The sequence below is a fragment of the Erythrolamprus reginae genome, chromosome 3 (genome assembly GCF_031021105.1).
Source record: "Erythrolamprus reginae isolate rEryReg1 chromosome 3, rEryReg1.hap1, whole genome shotgun sequence".
Taxonomy (NCBI): domain Eukaryota; kingdom Metazoa; phylum Chordata; class Lepidosauria; order Squamata; family Dipsadidae; genus Erythrolamprus; species Erythrolamprus reginae.
In genome coordinates, this window is record NC_091952.1 from 257,733,242 (window position 1) to 257,757,721 (window position 24,480).

The following is a 24,480-nucleotide window of genomic DNA, read 5'->3' on the forward strand; positions in this document are numbered from 1 at the left end:
ATGTAAATGCTACTAATAAATAAGTAATAAATAATGCTGTGATTGTAATAAACACGAACCAGTTGCCAAGCATCCGAATTCTGATCACGTGATGCTTGGCAAGTGATTTGTCACATGATTTTATTATAAAATAAATTAGCTGGGATGCTGCAGATGCTTTTCTAAGTGGGAAAAGAAAACGGTCATAACTCACTTTTTTAAAAGTGCCGTTGTAACTTCGAATGGTCCTAAGTCAAGGACAACCCACACATGGCTCCAAACTAAAACTGATTTTGTCACCTGGATTTCAAAGATTGTTTTCAAAACGCCATTAGCTGTCAAAATTTCTATTGGCTATTTGACTGACGAGGGCAGTGATGGCAAACCTTTCCCCCCTCATGTGCGAGGTCCCACACCCATCATTCAGTGTCTGGGGAGGGTGAAAATGCCCCCCCCTCACCCGGAGCCTCCCTGGAGACCTGAAACAGCCCATTTCCCAAACACCAGGCTCCAGAGGGAAAAATGCCCTCCCCACCCATCCAGAGATTTCCGGAAACCGGAAACGCCCTCCCAGAACCTCTGAAGATCAGCTGCCCAGCACACACACGCACTTTGGAGGTGAGCTAAGGTAACGGCTCGTGTGCCAGCAGATATGGCTCCGTGGGCCACCTGTGGCACCCAGGCCATAGCTTCGCCCTCACTGGACAAGAGCCATTGTGGGGCTTCCTAGATTCGCCCACGTCTCTGCAACACTCCGTGGCCTGCATTGGCTGCCAATCAGTTTCTGGTCACAATTCAAAGTGTTGGTTATGACCTTTAAAGCCCTACAATGTTCTACAGGTGGCACCTATCGCCAGAAAGACTTGCAAAAATGTTCCCAAAAACCTCTCCAATATGTTGGAAGTGTAAAAAAGAAAGAGGCACGTTCTACCACCAATGGTGGACATGCACACAGGCAAAAAAGTTTTGGAATAAAATAACAAATTGGTTAAAAGAAATAGCAAATGAAGAAATCGAAAAAACCCCAGAATTATATTTATTGGGTATTTTTAATAAAAAAAATAGAAAAAGAAGTAAGATACCTAGTTATACATATACTAACAGCTGCCAGATAGTATAAAAAAATATATATGCCCAACAGTGGAAAACAGATAAAATACCGAAAGAAAACATAATAATTAAAAAAATACTAGACTGTGCAGAGATGGACAGGCTATCCAAAAGATTAGAGGGAAAAGAAGAATCAGATTACTATAAAACATGGGCAAAATTTTATGATTGGCTAAAAGAAAGAAAGAAATAAAAATTTATGCAAAGCAACACGTCAAATAAAAGAATTCAAAAATTAATATTATGTAAAAGAAGTGTAATTCTCTGATCAAATATAAAAAAAAAAGTGGGGAAACTTTCATTTCCCAAATGTTGTATATATATATGTTTTATGTATGTTTTTTCCTTTGTCTTGTATGTCACATTTCTAAAATAAAAAAATTTATAAATAAAAAAAAATAAAATAAAAATAAAATAAAGCCCTACATGGCATTGGACCAGATTACCTCCGGAACTGCCTGCTACCGCACAAATCCCAGCGACCGATAAGGTCCCACAGAGTTGGCCTTCTCCGGGTCCCGTCGACTAAACAATGTTGTTTGGCGGGCCCCAGGGGAAGAGCCTTCTCTGTGGCGGCCCCGGCCCTCTGGAATCAACTCCCCCCGGAGATTAGAACTGCCCCCACCCTCCTTGTCTTTCGTAAATTACGGTACTCAAGACCCTTCTATACCGCCAGGCATGGGGGAGTTGAGACACCTTTCCCCCAGGCTATTTTTATATTTATGTTTGGATATGTATGTGTTGTTTGCTTTTTAAATATGATAGGGTTTTTATGTGCTTTTTAATATTAGATTTGTTTTCGCTAGAATATTGTTTTTATTGTTGTTGTGAGCCACCCCGAGTCTTCGGAGGGGGGCGGCATATAAATCTAATAAATTGAATTGGATATTAGTCCCCCCTTAGTCTTAGAGTGTAGACCTCTGTGGATGCAGCTTAGGATTGTGTTGGCTTTTTTGGCTTGTGACCCTCCGTGATCCAGGCAGGGGAGGTTGGCAGCTGAGAAGGAAGGTCACAGGTCTCCCAGCAGAGCCTTTCTGTGTCTCCCCCCCCTTCTCACATGGGGAGGAGGCCAACCAGTTACGCTGTCTATGTCGGCGGCTGACGTGAGGGATCCGCTGGGAAGGATCTAACCCCCTGCTCTTCCTTGCCCGTCTTCCCTGTGGTCAGAACAGCCCGGAGTATGTGGCTGCTGTCTCCAGGTGCCACCAGCGCTCGGCCGACAGCATCGTCTCCGGGGCCATCCAGAACGGGGGTCTCTACATCAAGCTGGGCCAGGGCCTGTGCGCCCTCAACCACCTCCTGCCCCAGGAGTACGTCAACACGCTGCGTGCCTTGGAGGACAAGGCCCTCCGGCGGGGATACTCGGAGGTGAGCGGGGCCGTGAGGGGCTGCTTCTGCTGCAGACTGGCACCTGGGGTCTCACCCTCTTTTAGGGGCTCTTTCTTGGGTCGCCTGCCCCGAAGAAGGGGACGGACGGACTGAGCTTTGGAAGGAAAGAGGTGTCCCTTCCATTGATCCATTTAGCAGCTTCGCCTTTTTTTCACCTTTAAAAAAAAAATATATATATATATATATGTTTTCTCTACATTCAACTTCGTATACCTTCGATACATCTTAATATACATATATTGTTATTCAAGTACAATAAACTTAATCACATTCCAGATTCGCTTTATATTAGTGCTTTCATATCCAACTTCTTCAATCCACTTCCCTCCTTCCATTTGAGGTGGCTATTCCGCCTCTACTACCTACTTTCTTACTCCTTCTCCCCCCCTCCCTCTACTAACTTTCCCTCCTCTTTCCTCTTTCTTTCTACTCTCTCTCAAATAAATAAATATACAACACTATAAGCCTTACTTGTTCAGCTTACAAATACATAAACCATCATTTGAATACACAGTTCTTACTACAGCAGTCAGAGAGAACATAATAGAAATAGCAGAGAGAGAAAAAACCACTAGCTCCCTCTTGTGGCCATCTGTAACATTGCTTTGACATCTTAAAGCAATAATGTTCCAATACATTTAAGCATGCATGGTTAGCTTGAATATTGCCAAACCCAAACAGTTCTGCATATAGGACTAACACCTTCCTGCCTACCTGCCTGTGGCTGGCTCACAAAGTCATCCCCTCCGTCCACGGCCCTTGCTGACTCCCCATTTCTTCTGTCCCTTCCTGGCCGCAGGTGGACGATCTCTTTCTGGAGGACTTCAGCGCCAGGGCGGACCAGCTCTTCCTGGAGTTCGACTACCAGCCCATTGCGGCGGCTAGTTTGGCCCAGGTGCACCGGGCTCGGCTTCACGATGGCACGCCGGTGGCCGTAAAGGTTTTGTTTTATTTATTTATTTATTTATTCATTCATTCATTCATTCATTCATTTGTCCAATACACAAATACATAGGAAGAAAAATAGACATGTGTTAATATATATAAGGGTAAAAGTGAACTTAGAGGAGAGGATATATGAAAGGAAGAGAATATATATGATAAGTGAGAGAAAGGAAAGACAATTAGACAGGGGACGAAAGGAACACCAGAGCACTTATGCACGCCCCTTACTGGCCTCTTAGGAACCTGGAGAGGTCAATCGTGGAGAGTCTAAGGGAGAAATGTTGGGGGTTAGGGGTTGACACAATTGAGTCCGGCAATGAGTTCCACGCTTCGATAACTCGATTGTTGAAATCGTATTTTTTACAGTCATGTTTGGAGCGGTTCGTATTAAGTTTGAATCTCTTGTGTGCTCTTGTGTTGTTGCAGTTGAACCTGAAGTAGTCATTAACACGCAGGACGTTGCAGCATATGATCTTGTGGGCAATACTCCAATCGTGTTTTAGGCGTCGTAGTTCTGGGCTTTCTAGGCCCAGGATTGTAAGTCTAGTCTCATAGGGCATTCCGTTTCGAGTGGAGGAGTGAAGGGCCCTTCTGGTGAAATATCTTTGGACATTTTCAAGGGTGTTGATGTCTGAGATGTGGCATGGGTTCCAGACAGATGAGCTGTATTCTAGGATGGGTCTGGCAAAAGTTTTGTAGGCTCTTGTGGGTAGTGTGAGATTGCCGGAGCAGAAGCTGTGTTTCGTCTGGAGGGGGTTCGTCTGAAGCAGAAGGTTCGTCTGGAGGGGGGGAGGGCAGGCAAAGCGAGGATGTGCCAGCCCGAAGGATTTTTTTTCAGGGGTCACCTGGACTTCCTTTGTTTTTCTTTGAAGACATTTTGCTTCTTACCCAAGAAGCTTCTTCAGCTCTGGAAGGATTGATACTCCTTGAAGACAGCTGGTCAGTTGTGTTCTTTGAGTGGCCTCAAGGACTCCGTAAAAGGATGCAAATGTCCAACTATTTGCACGGAGTATCAGTCCTTCCATTCAATCAGAACTGAAGAACCTTCTTGGAGGAGAAGCAAAATGTCTTCAAAGAAAAAAACGAAGGAAGTCCCAGCGCCTCCTGGAAGAACTCCTTTGGGAGAGCCATCACCTGGACCAGGGGTTCTCAACCTGAGGGTCAGGACCCCTATGGGGGTCAAACGACCATTTCACAGGGGTCGCCTAAGGCCATAGGGAAAGAGAAATTTCCCCTGGTGTTAGGAACTAAAGCTTCTATTCTGGCGCCTTGGAACGTATTTTTACAATCTGACCAATCAGGCATTTACCGTGGGGGCGTCCCTCTGACCTTCCTGCCAATCAGCTGAAAGCTCTGTTGGGAGAACTAGCGCTAGACTTATGGTTGGGGGTCACCACAACATGAGGAACTGTATTAAAGGGTCGCGGTATTAGAAAGGTTGGGAAGCACTGACCTGGACGATGGACTGCAGAGGGGTGTGGGGATGGCTGAACTACACTTCCCAGCCTCCCTTGCTGCTGGCTGCCCTCCTCCCTTTGGACTTCTACTAAGGGGTCCAGCCGCCCTTCCTTGGAGGTGGAGAAGTGCTGGTGCTCTGAGCGGTGAGTCTCTGGGGGTAGAAATGACAGACGGAGAGACGTGATTTCTTGACTCAGAGCTTGTCCGGGCCAGGAATTCTGTCTGAGATGAGTCGAGCTGCCTCGTGTTTCAGAAGCTCTCTGCCTCTCGGGAATTGCAAGTCTATTATTTATATTTATATAAATTTATATTTATTTCTTGTGTATACAAATATAAAGTATTGTTTTTCTACTTAACCTAGTTGCCATGCGAATGGTTAATATGTGACACATAACATACAGACAAAACCCTGTCAAGGTATGATTGCTAAACAAGCAGAAGAGCATCTAGTTAGTGTTTACCTTAGACAAACCAAAGGGTCTTAATTACCTAAGGTAATTAAACGGAAGCTTAAATGAATAATTATTTCTTTAAACCAGTGGTCCCCAAACTACGGCCCGCGGGCCACATGCGGCCCACTGAGGCCATTTATCCGGCCCACCGGTGAGTGACAAGAGCACAGGGAAAAGAGAGAGAGAAAGAAAGAAAAGGGAAAGAGAGGGAGGGAAGGAGAAGTGGAGAGGAATGAAGGAGGGAAGGAAGGAAGGAAGGAAGGAGAAATGGAGGGAACAAGGAAGAAAGGAAGGAAAGAAGGAAGAATGAAATGAATTGAGGGACAGAGGAAGGAAGGACTGTTTTTGGGGTGTGGGTAATTTTTTTAATTTTTTCTCTCAACATACATTCGAACAACACAGTGTACCATCTAATTTTCCATGAATAAAATGCAGTATTTTGTTCGTAACTAATATCAATAATCAAAAAAGTTGCAAACTTTTTTTTTCTAATTTTGTCATCCGGTTACATTTATTTTCTTTTAATTAAATTTCTTCCTTAATGTTCCTTCAAAAAGTGCAACACCAATTATATTTCTAACTTATTAACCATTATGCCAAAGTGCTTCCTTCTTTCTTTATACATTTTTCATAAGCCAAGAAAACCTTGTATAGCCAATCAGATGTCAACAAAAGAAAATTAAAAACAAAACATAAACATATATGAATTTCAGACTTCTTTCCCCCCCTCTAAATAGTACGTTCCCATTTTGTTTTTTACTTTAAAACAAGGTATGTGCAGTGTGCATAGGAATTTGTTCATAGGGGTTTTTTTATAGTCCGGCCCTCCAACAGTCCGAGGGACAGTGAACTGGCCCCCTGTATAAAAAGTTTGGGGACCCCTGCTTTAAACTAATCAAAGGAGTGGGTTGCCCATTCCTTTGCTTGTAGATTTAATCCTATCATATCCACAGAGGGCATTCCACATTCTTATAGACATGGATAGTTAACTCACATTTTACCCTTTAATAATAATAATAATAATAATAATAATAATAATAATAATAATAATAATAATAATTATTATTATTATTATTATTATTATTATTTATTAGATTTGTATGCCGCCCCTCTCCGAGGACTCGGAGCGGCTTTCCCCTAGATACAAATAACTTTTAGATTTAAATAAGACAGAAGAAGGAGATGCTTTATTGACCAGATAGGTTTGCCATATCGTTGCGATAATCGACAATAGCCTCCACCTGGGGCTGCCCCAATCCCTGGAGGGTCACCCTCTCCCGCTCACCTGTGCAGGTGCAGTACATCGATCTCAGGGACCGCTTTGACGGAGACATCCGCACCCTGGAATTCTTGCTGTGGATCGTGGAGCAGATGCACCCCAGTTTTGGCTTCAGCTGGGTCTTGCAGGTATGGTGTTGGGGGGCTCTGGCCCAGAGGAAGAAGCCCGGCATCTCTCGCCCCAAATTCTTTTGCTGGCTTTCACTTCTGGTGGCTAAGGGGGCTGCCACATATCTGAGCCCCCAGGCTCTAGTTTCCCACCACAGAATGCAGACGTTGGTGATGAATTAACGGCTCACCACTATCTGATGTTTGTGGGAACTTGGGAGGGGGGATTTTCAGGGGGGAGCATTCTTTTTGAGGGGTCCAAGGCCATCCTAGGCCCACCCACCTGGGCGGAAGCGGAAGGAGGACTGGCCACGCTGGCACAATCTTGAATGGGCAGCGTGACAAGTTTGTGGGTGGGGGGACAAGGGATGTGAACTTTCAACTGGGTGAGAAACTCAGAATCAGGTCCCCCAGGGTAGGTGCCAGGATGGCTCTGGAAATAAATTGGAACTTGCTGCCACCCCACCATGCCTGGCTTATAGCGATAGCATATAGACTTATATACCGCCTCCCAGAGCTTTCCAGCCCCCTCTAAGCGGTTTACAGAGACTCAGCCTCTTGCCCCCAACAATCTGGGGCCTCATTTGACCCACCTGGGAAGGAGGGAAGGCTGAGTCCACCTGGAGGCGGTTGGTGAGATTTGAACTGCTGAACTACAGCTGGCAGTTAGCTGAAGAAGCCTGCAGGGCTGCACTCTAACCACTGCGCCACCCTGCCTCTTCTGGGTCTGTGGTTTTTTCTCCAGCGTACTTGGCACCTTAAGTCCCACACACCCGCTAAGATTCTGCCCAGGCCAACCTGAACCCCCCCCTTCCCGCTTTCTCTCCTCCCAGGACCTGAAGGGGACCCTGGCCCAGGAGCTGGACTTTGAGATCGAAGGCCACAACGGGGAGCGCTGCGCCCAGGAGCTGAAGCACTTCCAGTTTGTGGTGGTTCCTCGCATCCACTGGGAGAAAAGCAGCAAGGTGGGTCATAGAATCATAGAATCATAGAGTTGGAAGGGACCTCCAGGGTCATCGGGTCCAGGGGGCAAAGCAGGGAGCCCCAGGGGCCTCCATCCCCAACCATCAAAGGCTTCCCTGGGACATGACCGGGAGGAGAAGGGCAGGTAGAGTCAACACGGGGCAGAGCAGAAGCTGCGGATGGCGCTCACGAGTTCAGGCGAACCGAGAGTTCAAATCCTGCGCAGTTTGGCCAACCAGTAAATCCCAACACTGGCTGACCCCACTACGCTCGTTTTCCAGCCTGTTTCCAGGCCATTTATTGCCCCAAAATGGCATGTATGTATGTATCTTTTCTTTCTTTTTTTCTTTCTTTCTATCCATTTATCTGTCTATATATCTACTTTTCTACCTATTTATCAATCATCTGTCCATCCACTCATATACTACACATCCATCCCTGTCTGTCATTTGTCTGTCTGTCTGTCCGTCCGTCCGTCCGTCCATCCATCCATCCCTGTCACCTTTCTTTCTTTCTTTCTTTCTTTCTTTCTTTCTTTCTTTCTTTCTATCAATTTATCTATCTACATACCTACTTACCTACCTATTTATCAATCATCTGTCCATCCACTCATACACTACACATCCATCCCTATCTGTTATCTGTCTGTCTGTCTGTCTGTCTGTCTGTCTATCATTTATCTACCCTCTTTCTATCTCTCTGTTCTATCTATCTGTCTGTCTATCTGTCTGTCTCTATGTCTATCACTTATCTACCCTCTTTCTCTCTCATCCATCCATCCATCCATCCCTATCTGTCACCTGTCTGTCTGTCTGTCTTTCTTTCTTTCTGTCTGTCTCTCCATCCATATCTTCTTTGTCTATGTATCTATCCCTCCATCCACCCATCCATTTGATACACCACCCATCCCTATCTGTCACCTGTCTGTCTCCCAAATTCCCCTTCAGAAGGGCCAAAGGTTTACACGTCCCTGCTCCAAAGCTTTCTCAGCACAAAGGACTCTGACACAATCCTTGGTGAGACTCTTCCAAGTTCAGTCCAGGTTTCCTGGGCTTCTTTTGCAACTTGACAGCCGCGGGCTTTTGCCATGATGGAGGGAGGGCCCCACTTGATGACATCGTCCTTGGCAGCCTCAGTCTCAGGTGGGGAACAGGCGCCCAAGAATCCCAGAAAGTGTGTGTGTGTGTGTGTGTTTCTTACAGAAAAGCATTGAAGGGGGGGCTTGATCGAAGGGTATAAAATCCTGCATGGGATAGAAAAGGTGGAGAGAGAAAAATTATTTTCTCTATCACACAATCCTAGGACAAGGGGCCACTCCCTAAAGCTCACAGGTGAGAAAGTGAGGACAAATAAAGGGAAATATTTCTTCACCCAGAGGGTTGTTGGTTGATGGGATTCCTTTCCAGAAGAGATTGTGACAGCTGTCAGCCTTGATAGCTTCAAGGCAGGATTGGACAGATGCATGGATGCCAAGCGTATTATAGGTGGTTATTGAAATTAATAATTATTATAATAATAATAATTTATTGGATTTGTATGCCGCCCCTCTCCATAGATTAATTACAGGTTGGTCCTCGACTTAACTACGACCATCGAGCCCAACATTTCTGTCGTCAAGAAAGACCGTCATTAAGTAGAGTTTTGACCCATTTCACGACCCTTTCTTCCCACCGCTGTTAAGTGAATCACCGCAATTGTAAAGTCGTGGACGCGGTCGTTAAGCGAATCTGGCTTCCCCATTGAGTTTGCTGGGCAGGAGGTCACAAAAGGGGAGTGAGGTGACCCTCCGGGACTCTGCAACAGTCATGAGTCCATGCCAGTTGCCAAGCCTTTGAATTTGGACCATGTGACCAGGGGGGATGCGGCAACTCTAGAACCCCCCACCCCATAACTTCACTTTGTCCCAGTGCTGCCTTAACTTTGGAGAGACGGCTACATGAATCGCTTCGGTTGCAAGTCGACGTTTAAGCAGGGACTTCTTAGAAACGGAGAATCCTGGCGATTTGATTTATAGAGGAGGGCGAGGTGCACTCGGTGTCCTGGGTTTGCCTCTCTCCCCACCTCCGCTGTTAAAGAACAGAGAGCCACAACCGTCCCTTGGGGTGGAAGGCGTGTGGCTCCCTTGCCTCCACTTGCCACCGACTGCCAGATCTTGGTAATGATATACGAGGGTTTTATGGGAACTTTCACACCGCAGAGATTTGGATTGCTCTGCAAATGTTAGTTAAACTTTGGCTCCAGAAGATTCTTTCCTTGTGGGAGGGAGCTTCCAGGGAGCAGGCCCCAGGCCAGAGGTGGGGTGGGGGGAGAGAATGGGACAGAGACCATATTAAGTACAACTGTAGGGACGTCGACTAAACAGTGTTGTCTGGCGGGTCCCAGGGGAAGAGCCTTCTCTGTGGCGGCCCCGGCCCTCTGGAATCAACTCCCCCCAGAGATCAGAACTGCCCCCACCCTTCTTGTCTTTCGTAAATTGTTTAAGACCCACCTATATCGCCAGGCATGGGGGAATTGAGACATCTCCCCAAGGCTTATATAGTTTTATGTATGGTGTGCTTATGTTGTATGTTTTTAAAATAATGGGTTTTTAGATATTTTCTTTTAAAGATTAGATTTGTTCATCGTATACTGTTTTATTATTGTTGTGACCCGCCCCGAGTCTTCGGAGAGGGGCGGCATACAAATCTAAATAATAATAATAATAGTAGCAGTAGTAGTAGTAGTAGTAGTAGTAGTAGTAGTAGTAGTAGTTGACCTTAGACTAATCCGAATCATTTTGTCCTTTTAATTCTATTGTCAATTTGTCCCTTTCTGCACACCTGTATATTTTATCCATCAATACATTTTCCAACTGAGTTTTGTTGTCTTTCCAATATTGGGTGTAAACAATTCTTGCTGCTGTGATGAAACATAGAAACATAGAAACATGGTCCATCTAGTCTGCCCTTATTTTATCTTCCCTATATTTTATCTTAGGATGGATATGTGTTTATCCCAGGCAGGTTTAAATTCAGTTACTGTGGATTTACCAACCACGTCTGCTGGAAGTTTGTTCCAAGGATCTACTACTCTTTCAGTAAAATATCTGAATTTAGTTGGGGGAAAGATCAAAGGCAACATGAGAAAATATTATTTTACTGAAAGAGTAGTAGATCCTTGGAACAAACATCCAGCAGACGTGGTTGGGAAATCCACAGGAACTGAATTGAAACATGCCTGGGATAAACATAGATGCATCCTAAGATCAAATACAGGAAATAGTATAAGGGCAGACTAGATGGACCAAGAGGTCTTTTTCTGCCGTCAGTCTTCTATATTTCTATGTTTCTAAATAATATTTTCTCATGTTACTTCTAATCTTTCACCCAACTAACCTCAGATTGTGCCCCCTTGTTCTTGTGTTCACTTTCTTATTAAGAACACTTCCCTCCTGGACCTGATTTAACCCTTTAACATATTTAAATGTTTCGATCATGTCCCCCCTTTTCCTTCTGTCCTCCAGACTCTACAGATTGAGTTCATGAAATCTTTCCTGATACCTTTTATGCTTAAGACCTTCCACCATTCTTGTAGCCCGTCTTTGGACCTGTTAATTTTGTCAATATCTTTTTGTAGGTGAGGTCTCCAGAACTGGACACAGTATTATTCCAAATGTGGTCTCACCAGCGCTCTATACAGCGGGATCACAATCTCCCTCTTCCTGCTTGTTATACCTCTAGCTATGCAGCCAAGCATCCTACTCGCTTTTCCTACTGCCTGACCGCACTGTTCACCCATTTGGAGACTGTCAGAAATCACTACCCCTAAACCCTTCTTTCCTGAAGTTTTTGCTAACACAGAACTGCCAATACAATACATGATACGTAATGATAGATATTGTTTATCCCTTGGTGGCTGTTTTCTTATGATTCCTAATCGAAAGAATTCCGGAGTGTATTCTATTTATCTTCCTGTAATCTGTTGTCCAAGGGCCTTTTCTAACCTCCCCTCCTTTTCTCCCTGGCCGTAGCGGGTGCTGACCGCCGATTTCTACGAGGCCTGCAAAATCAACGACCTGGAGGGGCTGCTGAGGCAGGGCCTGAACCTCAAGGATGTGAGTCTCCAGGGGAACCTGGGGGTGGGGGAAGAGCAGGGAAGGGTGTTGGGGTCATCATGGGTCCTGACTGCCATCGGGAACCTGATTGGGTGGGTCGGGGATCATCGGCTGGGGTGAGTCCTGCGTGGCTTTTGCCACTTCTGTCCCAGGTACCACTGATGTTGTTTGTTTATTTATTTATTTATTGATTGATTGGATTTGTATGCCGCCCCTCTCTGTAGACTCGGGGCGGCTAACAACAGTGATAAAAACAGAATGTAAAAATCCAATACTAAAACAGCTAAAAACCCTTGTTATAAAACCAATCATACACACAAACATACCATGCATAAATTGTAGAAGCCCAGGAGGAAAGAATATCTCAGTTCCCCCATGCCTGACAGCAGAGGTGGGTTTTAAGCAGCTTACGAAATGCAAGGAGGGTGGGGGCAATTCTAATCTCTGGGGGGAGTTGGTTCCAAAGGGCCGGGGCCGCCACAGAGAAGGCTCTTCCCCTGGGTCCCGCCAAACGACATTGTTTAGTTGACGGGACTTGGAGAAGGCCCACTCTGTGGGACCTAATTGGTCGCTGGGATTCGTGCAGCAGAAGGCGGTCCCTGAGATAATCTGGTCCGGTGCCATGTTGCCTATTTAGGTCATGAAACGTCTGCAAAAAAATAGCCAAGCTCACAAAATGCCAGCCTCCTTCCTCTTCCTCCTCCTCTTCACAAACTCCACCCCCTTCCAGCACTGATGTTGTTACCTACTTGGGTCATGAAACGTCTGCAAGAAAACCAGGAAGCTCAGACGCCTGCTGCTCGAGGGGAGCGGCCTTGGGCCTTCTCCTCTTTCTGAGATCGCTTCCTTCCTCCCTTTCCTCTCTCCCTCCAGCCAGCGGAGAAACTGATCAAGATGTTTGCCGAGCAGATCTTCTACACCGGATTCATCCACGCGGATCCCCACCCGGGAAACGGTAAGAGATCCAACCAAGAACCAAGGATTTATTTCTTTTATATAACCTGTTACGGCATGTCATACGTGGACTTGCAATATTGTTAAGGGAGTCTGCAGAGTGACCCCCGAGTTATCAAGGACGCACATACACAAAGGGAAACATGGGATTCTAGCAGATACTCAGCAGATAGTCCAGAGATCATACAAAACAGATAAAGTATATAAAATAGTATTTACCTTAGCAAATATCATAGTCAAGTTAAACAGCCTAGCAATACTCAGTCAAATCAGTCAATAACTCTCAATACATTAAAAATACCAAATAACGACCCGTCAGGTCCTACAGAGTTGGCCTTCTCCGGGTCCCATTGATCAGACAATTCGTCTGGCGGGGCCTAGGGGAAGAACCTTCTCTGTGGGGGCCCCGGCCCTCTGAAATCAGCTCCTCCCAGAGATCTGCACTGTCTCCACCCTCCTCACCTTCTGTAAGAATCTCAAGACTCTCTTATGCTACCAGGCTTGGGGCGATTCGACCCTCTCCCCCTAGCTGACGAAGGTAGCCTATGTTTGTGGTGTGAATGGCAATGACTGGTTTTAATACTACTGGGGTTTTAGATTAACTATTTCATACTAATTAGATTAGGATGTCGCATTGTTTGAGTCCTCGGAGAGGGGCGGCATGTAAATCCAATTAAATAAATAAATAATAAACGAATACTACAAGCCTTACTTGTACAGCCTACAAATACATAAACTATCATCGAACGCACAGTTCTTACTATAGCAGTCACAATGAATCAGCACAAAATGAGCAGAAAAACAGAGTGAATCACGCTTTCTGGCTCCCTCTTGTGGCCATTCCCAACACTGGCTCTTAAAGCTGTAGTGCTTCAATACATACAAGCATTCATTGTTAGCTTGTTTATATATTGCCAAACCCAACCTGTAATGTACATAACAGGTTGGTCCGAAGAGTCCGGGACAGGTGGAGAGCCAGGCCCAAAGGAGGGTGGGGGGCTTTAACGGGCATTTCCTGGGGGGGGGTGCGATGGGGGGTGCAGTTTGGCTGCTCTCACGCCCGTCCTCCCTCCCTTGCAGTGCTGGTGCAGAAGGGCCCCGACGGGAAAGCGCAGCTGGTCCTTCTGGATCACGGACTCTACGAGATCCTTCACGACAGGTAAGCTTGCGGGGAGAATCCCCTTTGGGGAACGAGATCTCACTCCGCGAGCAGCAGCCGTGGGTCCTCCTCAACGTTCAGCCCTTCGCTTTAGCGACTGTTTGAAGTAACAACAACGGCACAAGAAAATGTAGTTTAATTTAATTTAATTTTGTTAGATTTCTGAGCTGCCCAACTCCTGTTTGAATTCTGGGCAGCATACAATCAATTAAAAAAGCAACTTATGGCCATTTTTCACACCTAATGACCATTGCAACATCCCTGTGATCACACAATCAAAATTCAGGTTGATCGGGAATTCATACTTAACAACGGTCATAGGGTCCCGGGTTGTTTTTCGTGCAATCCCCTCTCACGACCCTCTGATCAGCAAAAAGCTCACATGGAAACCTGGTTCACTTAGCGACTGAGTTACTAAACTTAACAACCCGCCACAATTCATTAGTTAACTGTGCCAACTTGGGGCAAAACTCACTCACTCACTCACTCACTCACTCACTCTATCATCTATCTATCTATCTATCTATCTATCTATCTATCTATCTATCTATCTATCTATCTATCATCAGTCATCTATCTATATCCATCCTTCCATCCATCCATTCACCATCCATCTCTCTTTCTGTCTTCTATCTATTTCTTTTCTTTCTTTCTTTCTTTCTTTGTCTGTCTACTATATCTTTCTATCTACTGTATTATCTATCTATGTCTTTCTATCTATCCATTTTTCTTTCTTTCTCTCTCTGTCTTTCTACTATCTTTCTTTCTTTCTATTTCTGTATCTACCTACCTACCTACCTACCTATCTATCTGTCTATCTAATCTATCTATCTACCTAGCTATAATATTTATATGCCGACCAATTCTAAATGGACTCTGGGCAGGACTTAAAAACGGTCCTGCTTAGTGCCAGAAATTGTAGGCTCGACTGTGGTCATAAGTCAAGGACTGCCTGCCAGGATTCCTGCCATCTGCCTGGGATTCCTCGGTGACTTGGGCCGTGGGAGAAAGGGCTGGGGGGGGGGGGCTTCAGGATTGCCATAGCTGTGAGGTTGTATCGCTTAACGGACATTCCACTACCCGTGCCCGTCCTAACTCGAGGACCACCTCCGGCCGGCTGCCTCCTGGGTCCCCGTGAGGCCCTGCAGCTGCCTTCCCTCCCCCGCTGACGGCCCCCCTCTGCCCTCCCCCCCGCAGGGACCGAGAGGCGCTCTGCAAGCTCTGGCGGGCCATCATCCTGCGGGACGACGCCTCCATGCAGCTCCACTCCCAGCAGCTGGGCGTAAAAGGTGAGGAAGGACGTTGCGGATCCCTCCGCAACTGGGATCGGCTGCAGATCGGTTGAGCAACTGGAGTTGGGCTGGATCCACAACAGCGCATTCCACCAGCCCAGCCCTGTTCTGACTCAGATGCCAGCAGCCTAGAAATCTAGCGTATTTTTCTGAGTATGGGACACACCAGCGTATAAGAAGCACCAGGATTTCAGTGGTGCAGTGGTTAGAGTCCTTAAATTGATTGCCAGCTGTAGTTCAGCCGTTCAGATCTCCCCACCGGCTCCAGGTGGACTCAGCCTCCCGTTCTTCCCAGGGGGGTCAAATGACCCGGATCTGTGGGGTCCGTGGTGATCTCTGAGCTTGGTGGCTTTTTTGCAGACATTTCTTGACTCAAACTAAGGAACATCATTAGCGCTAGAATGGTGTGTGTATGTCTGTGTTTGCATAGGGGGGGGGGGAGAAGATTGTGGGGTCCTTGGGGGTCTCTGAGCTTGGTTGATTTTTATCTTTTTTTTGCGGATGTTGCATGACACTAACTAGGTAACATTATGAATACTGGCAAGGAATGTTTTCAAAGCACAGTGATGTTGTTACCTAGTTTGGCAAATAAAACAATTGCAAGGAAATAACCAAGGTTAGAGACCAAGGGGAGGGAGGGAGGGAGGATCGAAGGAAAGTAGACAGAAAGGTCAAGGGAAGGAAGGAAACCAAGAAATAGAAGGGTTACAGAACCAGAAGTAGAGAGAAAGGAAAAGGGAGGAAAGGAAGGAACGAGGAAAGAAATGGAAGAAGAAATAGAAGGAAGAGAGGCAGAGGTAGACAAAGGGAATGGGAAAGAAGGAAGGGAAGGAAGAAATAGAAGGAAGAGAGAGGTAGAGAAAGATAATGGGAAGGAGGGAAGGAACAAATATAAAGAAGAGTTACAGAATAGAAGTAGACAGAAAGGAAATGGGAAGGAAGGAAGAAATAGAAGGAAGAATTACAGAGTAGAAGTCGAGAGAAAGAAAATAGGAAGGAAGGAAGGAAGGAAGAAATAGAAGGAAGAGTTATGGAGTCAGAAGTAGAGAGGAAGGAAATGGGAAGGAAGGGAAGGGAAGGGAAAGAGACAGACGGGAATGGAAGGAAGAAATAGAAGGAAGAGAGACAGAGGCAGAGATAGAGAGAAAAGAAAGGGAAGGGAAGGAAGGAAGGAAGGACATCACTGATAATGTTACCTAGTTGGGTGATGAAACGTCTGCAAGAACAGCACCAAGGGCCCCTCGCTTGCAAATCCTGATTTCCCATGGCCCCTTGTGTCCTTTCTGGCCCTGTGTGTGTGTGTATATGTGTTTGTGTATCCTGACTGCCCCTCCTCCTCCCCCCCTGCAGCCCAGGACTACTTCCTCTTCTGCGAGATCCTGCTCCAGCGGCCCATCCACATGGCGGAGCTGGCGCTCTCCAACGTGATGACCCAGGAGGAGACGGCCTACATGCGCCACATGGCCCAGTACCGCTTCGACTGCGTCATGCGTGTGCTGAGGGACCTGCCCCGCTCCATGCTGCTCGTCTTCCGCAACATCAACACCGTGCGGGGCATCAACGTGGCCCTGGGGGCTCCCGTCGACCGCTACTACCTCATGGCCAGAAGGTGCGGGCACCCCCAGCGGCGGGCAAGGTGGGCGGGTCCCAAACCTTGGCCGCTCGCAAACGGCTGGACTTCAACTCCCAGAATTCCCCAGCCGACTTATGTTTTTCCCCACCCACTTTGCTGAAGTTGTTCTGTCTGGCTGGATCCATTTATTAGGAAGCAAACCCCCCACGCTTGAAACATGGATCGAAGCAAAAGTTTTACTTACACAAAGTCCAGAAAGAAATACTGTATTTTTCTGAGTTTTCAAACAAGGGCCTGTCCAGTCTCTTCTTAAAAGCCTCCAGTGACAGAAGCACCCACAACCTCTGGTGGCAACCCTACTACGGGCACAGGGCTCCCATCTGTGGGGTGGTAGGAAGCCAGGTGGGTCACGGATGAGGAGGGTCTCCGTACTGCCAGGGTCTCCTGGCCGCGTCTCTTCCGCGCCAGCCACACGCCAAGAGCATCCATCGATCTTGTCTGTCTCCACAGTGCGGTGAAATGCTGGAGCCGGACGGTCAGCCAGAGGTCTGGTGGGTTGGCCAACTTCTTCCTCCTCCGTTGGATCCGGGCCTTTTGGGACAGCCTTGTGTTCGAGCTTACTCTCAGGTAAGGGCGGAGAAGGACAAGGGAAAGGGGGGGCATGATCGAAACATTTAAATAGGCTAAAGGGTTAAACAAGGTCCAGGAGGGAAGTGTTTTCAGTAGGAAAGTGAACACAAGAACAAGGGGACACAATCTGAGGTCAGTTGGGGGAAAGATTAGAAGCAACGTGAGAAAATATTATTTTACTGAAAGAGTAGTAGATCCTTGGAACAAACTTCCAGCAGACGTGGTAGATAAATCCACAGTAACTGAATTTAAACATGCCTGGGATAAACATAGATCCATCCTAAGATAAAATACAGGAAATAGTATAAGGGCAGATCTGATTTTGCGACATTTTTTTCACAATCCGTCGTTAATGGAACTCACTTTTGCTTTGGGGGAAAAAAATGTCATCAATTGCAATCAGGTGTAATGTGGCTGCCCAGAGCAAGGGGGGGGGGGGTTTCCAAATGTGGCCCCTTTAAATCTGGTGGACTTCAACTCCCAGAATTCCCCAGCCAGTGCAGGCCTGGGAGTTGAAGTCCACCAGTCTTAAAGGGGCTACCTATGAACACCACCACCACCCGCTCTAGAATCACCCCCAAACATATATTATAACTTTAATAAATAAAAATAAAATTACCATATTTTTCAGCCTATAAGAGGTGCCTTTTTCCTCCCTAAAAGAGGCTGATGACTAGGGTGTAAGCTGGGGACATCGTTAGCACCTGGTTAGGGCTGGAAAGAAACTTACTGAGAGCAAGTTAGAGAAATGAAAAACCCTGCCAAGACTTAGGGCTTGGAAAACATTCTTCGCAGAGACAAACAATGAAAGAGCCTGCAAGGTAAGAGCTGGGAAGATTGTTAGCACCTAGTTAGGGCTGGGGGGAAAAAGCTACATTCAGAGTATAACTATCAGCCTCTTAGGGAGGAAAAGTGCATCTTATAGACCAAAAAATACGGTAGTTTCCCCGTTGAGTCGTAACTTTGGAGTCAGTAAGTGAGTGGTTGTAAGTGAGGGACTCTTTCTGCCTTGTGCCAAAATGGGAGTGGTTGGTGACCTCCCTCTTCCCTCCCAAAGCATCATTGACCCCTGCACTGAAGCCCCCCCCCACCTGATATTCTCTCCTCTGCCCCCCTCCCCCAGAATCCAGGTCACCACCATGAAGCTGACCACCTCCTTACTGCGATTCCTGGTTTACGTCGGCTTCTTCAAACCCAGCAAAGAGCAGGAGGGAATGTACGAGCTTCTCCAAGCCTGAGCGAAGGAGGGCCCGGAAGATGCCCACGTGCCCAGGCGGGCAAGCACAGGGGACGGCTGTCGTGCCCGCCAGTTGGGTGGGGCATCGCCAACCAGGACATTCTGAGAAGCCCCCTCCTCTTTCCAGCGCAGAGCCCGATCGACGGGCGTTTTTATGCAGATCGGAAAGAAACTTGCAATTAGGGGCAACTCACCACATTCAACTTCAAATAACTGAAAAAGGAGCCAGGAAATGATGCTGCTTGAGCAATTTGGGAGAGGGGGGGGGCGTCTCTCTTTTCTTTCCGCTTCACCCAAACCCATTTCTCTGGAGCCCCCTCCTCATTTTGTTCCGCATTTATAAAGGATGGCGGGAGGCAGTTGGTGGGCTAAATGTGGAATCTTTGGGGAGTGGGGGGGTGATGGACAGGGAAGGAGGCGTCCAATGAGGCCCTTGCAATAACAGGAGTCGGGCCTTTGGGGGGGGGAATAAACCCTGTGCCCCCCGCCAGCTCTCTCGAGGGGTAATGCTGGATCAATTTCTGTAGCTAGCTGGGTTCCTGAGTCTCACAGGCCCAGGAATGTTTCCTCTCGTAGCTGGATTTATTTTAAAAGAAGCTTCAGGCCTGTCCTGCAAACTGCCAATAAAGGAGGATATTTATAGCTCCAGGGTTGAACTGCAGGGTCCTTGCAGACGTTTCGTGACCGGAGTAGGTAACGTCATCAGGGCGAGAAGGGAAGAGGGTGTGCGGTGCTTCCTGGGGTCCTTGGGGCTTTCTGGGCTTGGTGGTTTCCTTGTAGGCATTTTGTTACCCAACTAGGTAACACTCGCAGTGCTTCAAGGGGAGTGGGGTTTGCAGAGTGGAGGAGGAAGAGGAGGGTTGTGGGGTCCTTGATGTTCTGAGCCTCGTTTTCTTGCGGATGTTTCATGACCCAACTGGGTAACAGCATCAGTGCTGGGAAGGAGTGGGGTGTGTGGAGAGGAGATAAATGAGAAAGAAGAGCAGGAGGAAGAGGAGGGTTGTGGGGTCCTTGACGCTCTCAGCTGTTTTGGCGCAGACATTTCATGACTCAACTAGGTAACGTCATCAGTGCTAGAAGGAGTGGGGTGTGTGGAGAGGAGGAGGAGATAAAGGAGGAGAAAGAAGAGCAGGAGGATTGTAGAGTCCTTGGTGCTCTCTCAGCTTGGCTGTTTTCCTGCAGATGTTTCATGACCCAACTAGGCGACGCCATCAGTACTAGAAGGGAGGGGGGGTTTCAAGAGGGATGGCGATGGGTCTTGATGCGCTCTGTGCTTGGTGGTCTCCTTACCGATGTTCCATTACCCAAGGAGGCTTTGCACTTTCTAGCCCTGAGGACGTTACCTAGTTGGGTGGCGAAACGTCTGCAAGCAAACAAGCAGGCTTGGAGAGCAGCAGGGAACCCTCCGTCCTCCTCCTCCTCCCTGCAGATGCCCTTCCTTGGAAGCACTGAGGACGTTACCTAGTTGGGTTATAAAACTGCAAGAAAACCCACCGAGCTCAAAAGGGCACCTAACGCCCCTTCCGTCCGCCAACTCTTTTGCCGCTGTGTCTTAGACGCCTTTTGGCGACAATGATGGGAACCTCCCCCCCTCCCCCCACCCAGGGGGGGGCTGCCCTTCCCCAAAGCAAATGCAACAGCCAATCACAGGCCTCGCCCCAGGCACTGGCTGAGCCAAAGGTGCCAACTGTGGGGGTTGCAGGGGCTCTACTTGCAGCCAGGTGTTTTGGGGGAGAAGACTCCGTGCTCTCACACCCCCTTTGGGACCCCTTAAAAGGTGGTGCGGGCTGGGGAGTTCTGGGAATTGTAGTCCACAGGTCTGAAAGGAGCCAACATTGGCTCCCTCTGCCTTAGAGGCGATTGACCAGTAGTGGGTTCCTACTGGCACGCCTAGTTGTGCGCAGCTCTGCGGCTCTGGTGCATGAGTGCCGGCGTTAGAGAAATGTTGCTTCCTGCGCTTGTGCAACTAGCAAAATCCTGCACGTGCGCACGTGATTCGGTGAGGTTTTTTGTTTCCATGCAAAAATACTAAGCCAAAACATGCATGAGTGCGTGTCCCTGTGTGAGATATTGTTACCTGCATAGGTGCAGGAAACACCATTGTGCTCAAACGCACACTTGCGCGCAAGAGCCATGGAGCTGCGCACCACTAGGCGTAACTGTAGGAACCCTCTCCTGCAATGGACTACACAATCCCCAGTCTTGGAGCATTCCTGGGAAGCTGCCCCTGCCCATCATCGGCCCCTTTGGTCTAAAGCAACCTGGGCTGTGCAACATGGGCTTCTGGATGCTCCTTGAGTCCCAGCGAGGAGAGAAAAACAAATCCCCGTCTTTGCCAAGTGAAGAATCCCATTCTGGGATGACGGAAAAGAAAGCCGGAATTTCAGATATTTTTCTCTAGACAACTGGACTTTTGAGGGTTTTTTCCCTTGAAGACGTTTTGCTTCTCATCCAAGAAGCTTCTTCGGTTCTGGATGAATCTAGAGAGGATAGAAGTCCCCACCGTTCAGTCAGAAGCGAGGAAGCTTCTTGGAGAAGCAGCGAAAGGTCTTCAAGACAGAAGCCCAGAAAGAATCGAAGAGTCTGTCCTTCCCTCTGTGGAGCTGCTGTGGCCTAGCGGTGGAGTTCTTGCCTCACAATCAGGAGGCTGTGAGTTCGAGCCTGGGGAGGGGCAGATGTGGGCCTCCTGCTGGGAGGGGAAGAGGGTTGGACTAGATGACCTGCAGGGTCCCTTCCAACTCTGCCAATCTGTAAACTGCAATTCTTTCTTCCCTCAAGGGCAGATCCAGGAGTGGTATGTGCCTGTAGTGTTCATGAGGGTCAACCCAACACTTGCTTCACCCCACAAATAGCACAACAGTTAACACCACTATTGTCATTTCTTTACAAATCCATTTTATACAAATCTTACATTCATAGGGTTATTTTTTATCAAAAACAAATACAAACACAACAGGCAAATGCAGCAACTTGGGGTAGAATTGTGGAGGGGGGGATGTCACACTGCCTCCGTTGCAGGAAAGAGAGGATTGCCCCCCCCCCCTTAGAAATGTGCGGTCACCCGATCGATCTCCAGGAGATCTTCCAGGATCTGTGGGAGAGAGGAAGAAGGAAGAGGAGATGGGGCTGTAAAGAAGCCAGGAAAGGCCCTGCTTGGTCCAAGGGGGAAGCTGAGTGACTCAGACACTACTGTGGCTTGGGGCTTTACAGTCTCTGGTGGTTCCCCAGGTTCTAACTCCCCTTCACTCTCCCTCTCAGCTGTCAAGAACGCTGGCCTAGGATACCCAGAAGGACTCGCTCATCCTCCTCAAATTCCATGACCAGCTGAGCCAGATGTGGACCGCTCACAACACGGCCCAACTTCTAGGGGACTTTGGGCAGTGTACAATCATAGGCCATATGCCCCCCAAGCCCTGCCCCCTGCTGCTCACAATGTCCGGCGTGGTCCCTATTTTCTTGGCCAGCTCACTGCGCTCCATGGTGCTCAAGTAGAGGTAGCGGTTGAGCAGCTCCCCGTCCAGGATGTTGCGGACGGCGTTCTGCAGGATGCGTCGGTCCACGTGCAGCATCCTAGGAGGAGGAGGAGAGGAGGGCGGGAGGGTGAGGGGGGCGGGATCCAAGGATGCCCCCCCATCCTCCCCTGCAGGGCCTGGCCCCGCCCCTCTGCCCTCGGGGGGGTGGAGTACCTGAAGGCCCGGGGGTTGAGGCCCGCGTGGTGGGGCAGCATGGAGGTCAGGGCGTTCTGCAGCATCAGCAGCCTCCGGTAGGTCTTCTCCTGCATGGGCAGCAGCAGCCCGATGCCTCCGTCCAGAGTGGCTGCGGAAGGAAGAGCACCCCCCCCCCCGAAGATTCAGTCAGCATGGCCGCCAAGTGAGCCTGTTGCTTAGCGACCGACGGGGAGTTAGGAGGACGGATCCAACAAAATGGGGGCTTGTGGGCTCTGACATTCGTCCCTCCGCACTGGGGTCACCCGTGGAGGCTCCGTCACCAGGCTGCCTTGAGAGCCCTCTCCAGGGTCCTGCAGTCAGGTGGCTACGGTCCCTTCCAGCCCTGTTGCTATGGTTTCTCCCATCTTCTATTTCATTCCCTTCTTCAATATTGAATTAAATTCTCTCTTCTATTCTATTTCTATTCTCTCTATATTCTATTCTATTCCATATTCTATTCTATTCTCTGCTCTAATTCTATTCTACTATTCATTCTATTCTCTATTCTAATTCTATTTACTACTATTCTATTCTAATTATTGTATTCTTATTCTCTACTCTAATTCTATTATACTCTTATTCTATTCTAATTCTACTCTACTCCTATTCTGTTTTTCAAGTCTATTCTAGTCTCTAGTCTATTCTTATTCTCCACTCTATACTCTAATTCTATTCTATTCTCTGTTCTAACTCTACTATTCTAACGTAATTCTTATTATTCTATTCTCGATGTTTTTCCCAGGAACTAGTGTTTTTCTGGCAAAAAAAAGGGAACCCCCATAACAAAGGGTTCCTCCTTAAGAGCAGCAGCCTTGGCTTTTTGACTGCCACATTCACTTAACCACTGCTAAAAAACCTTCCAAAATCGAGTGTGACCCCCCCCCTTACAATTGTCCTGACTTAATGACCAAAATTTCAGCCTGAATTACAGTCATTAAGCAGAGGACTTAATCAATGCAGATATCAGCAAAGAATACGTGTCGTTCAAGGTTGAAACGAGGTGTTTGGAGCTCCTGAGCCTGGTTGTGTCCTTGTAGGCCTTTCATGACCCAACTAGGTAACATCATCAGTACTTTGCAAGGAGCGAGGTGTGCAGATAGGAGGAGCAGTGGGACTGCGAGATCCATGATGCTCTCCCTGAGCTCTCTGGGTTTCTTGCGGACCCAACGAGTGCTGACGCACTGATGATGTCACCTAGTTGGGTCATGAAACGTCTGCAAGAAAACCCCAGAAGAACCAGAAAGGGGGGGGGGGGATACACCCATCTTACAAACCTCAACATTAGGTCACAGAGCAACGAAAGTCAATTTGATAGTTGACATATTTGTCTTTGAGGTTGAATAGATACACATATTCATACGGTCACTAAAATCACTTGGAATAAATTTATCTTAAAACATGAATTATAAACTACAAGTGTGATAATACTTATTAGGAAAAGTTAAATATTTATTTATTTATTGGATTTGTATGCCACCCCTCTCCGCAGACTAAATATGCGTTAGTTAAGATAGCACATAACTTTTACTAATAAGTATTAGAAAGTACTTATGCCGTTTGAGTCCCAGCGATTGGTTAGGGGAAGGGTCTTCTCTGGGGGGGGGGCTGGCCCTCTGGAATCAGCTCCCCCCAGAGATTCATACTGCCCCCACCCTCCTTGCCTTCCGTAAGAGTCTTAAAACAGACTTATGCGGCCAGGCTTGGGGTAATTAAATCTTGAAAGAAAAAAACCCCTGGCCAATAAATATGATGTATGACTGTGATTTGAACTTGTTTCATTGATTTTTAATATATATTGGGTTTTTAATTTATGTAGGTTTTAATTAATTAGATTTACTATTTTATATGCCGTGAGCCACGCCGAGTCTTCAGAGAGGGGCAGCATACAAATCTAATTAATTAATTAATTAATTAATAATAATAATAATAATATAATAAAAATAAAAATAATCAGTTGACACACTTTTCCTCTGAACCTCATGTTTCTTGCAAGTGTGATTTGTCTCTTTTTTTTCCCTTTCTTTTTTTCTCTTTCTTTCTTGGTTGTATTTGTGGATGTTTTTTTTAATGGATATGTCCAATAAAGACCATTATTAAAGAAAGAAAACCCCAGATATTCCCAATGTGGAAGCCCTTCCGACAGAGCTTGCTTT

General features: G+C 47.3%; 2 protein-coding genes across 10 annotated transcripts in view; one reads left to right on the forward strand and one right to left on the reverse strand.

Moving 5' to 3' along the window:
* The window catches only part of ADCK5 (aarF domain containing kinase 5), a 29,737-nt gene extending 10,469 nt beyond the window's left edge, over window positions 1–19,268 (forward strand). The window contains exons 5-15 of one of the 4 annotated variants that reach the window (XM_070748412.1): window positions 2,257–2,457; window positions 3,278–3,418; window positions 6,627–6,740; window positions 7,553–7,684; window positions 11,692–11,775; window positions 12,649–12,730; window positions 13,810–13,888; window positions 15,086–15,177; window positions 16,531–16,789; window positions 17,264–17,380; window positions 18,507–19,268. In XM_070748412.1, the coding sequence (XP_070604513.1) occupies window positions 2,257–2,457; window positions 3,278–3,418; window positions 6,627–6,740; window positions 7,553–7,684; window positions 11,692–11,775; window positions 12,649–12,730; window positions 13,810–13,888; window positions 15,086–15,177; window positions 16,531–16,789; window positions 17,264–17,380; window positions 18,507–18,621 (1,416 nt within the window). In that variant the 3' untranslated portion in view covers window positions 18,622–19,268. The remainder of the gene's footprint in view (window positions 1–2,256; window positions 2,458–3,277; window positions 3,419–6,626; window positions 6,741–7,552; window positions 7,685–11,691; window positions 11,776–12,648; window positions 12,731–13,809; window positions 13,889–15,085; window positions 15,178–16,530; window positions 16,790–17,263; window positions 17,381–18,506) is intronic. The other 3 variants (XM_070748415.1, XM_070748411.1, XM_070748413.1) reach the window with 3 other exon arrangements.
* A 2,230-nt stretch (window positions 19,269–21,498) lies between these two features.
* The window catches only part of CPSF1 (cleavage and polyadenylation specific factor 1), a 242,284-nt gene continuing 239,302 nt past the window's right edge, over window positions 21,499–24,480 (reverse strand). For all 6 annotated transcript variants that reach the window (XM_070748454.1, XM_070748455.1, XM_070748453.1 and 3 more), the window contains exons 36-38: window positions 22,307–22,436; window positions 22,052–22,190; window positions 21,499–21,711 (exon numbers count right to left, since the gene is read on the reverse strand). In XM_070748454.1, coding sequence (XP_070604555.1) covers window positions 21,664–21,711; window positions 22,052–22,190; window positions 22,307–22,436 — 317 coding nt within the window. In that variant the 3' untranslated portion in view covers window positions 21,499–21,663. The remainder of the gene's footprint in view (window positions 21,712–22,051; window positions 22,191–22,306; window positions 22,437–24,480) is intronic.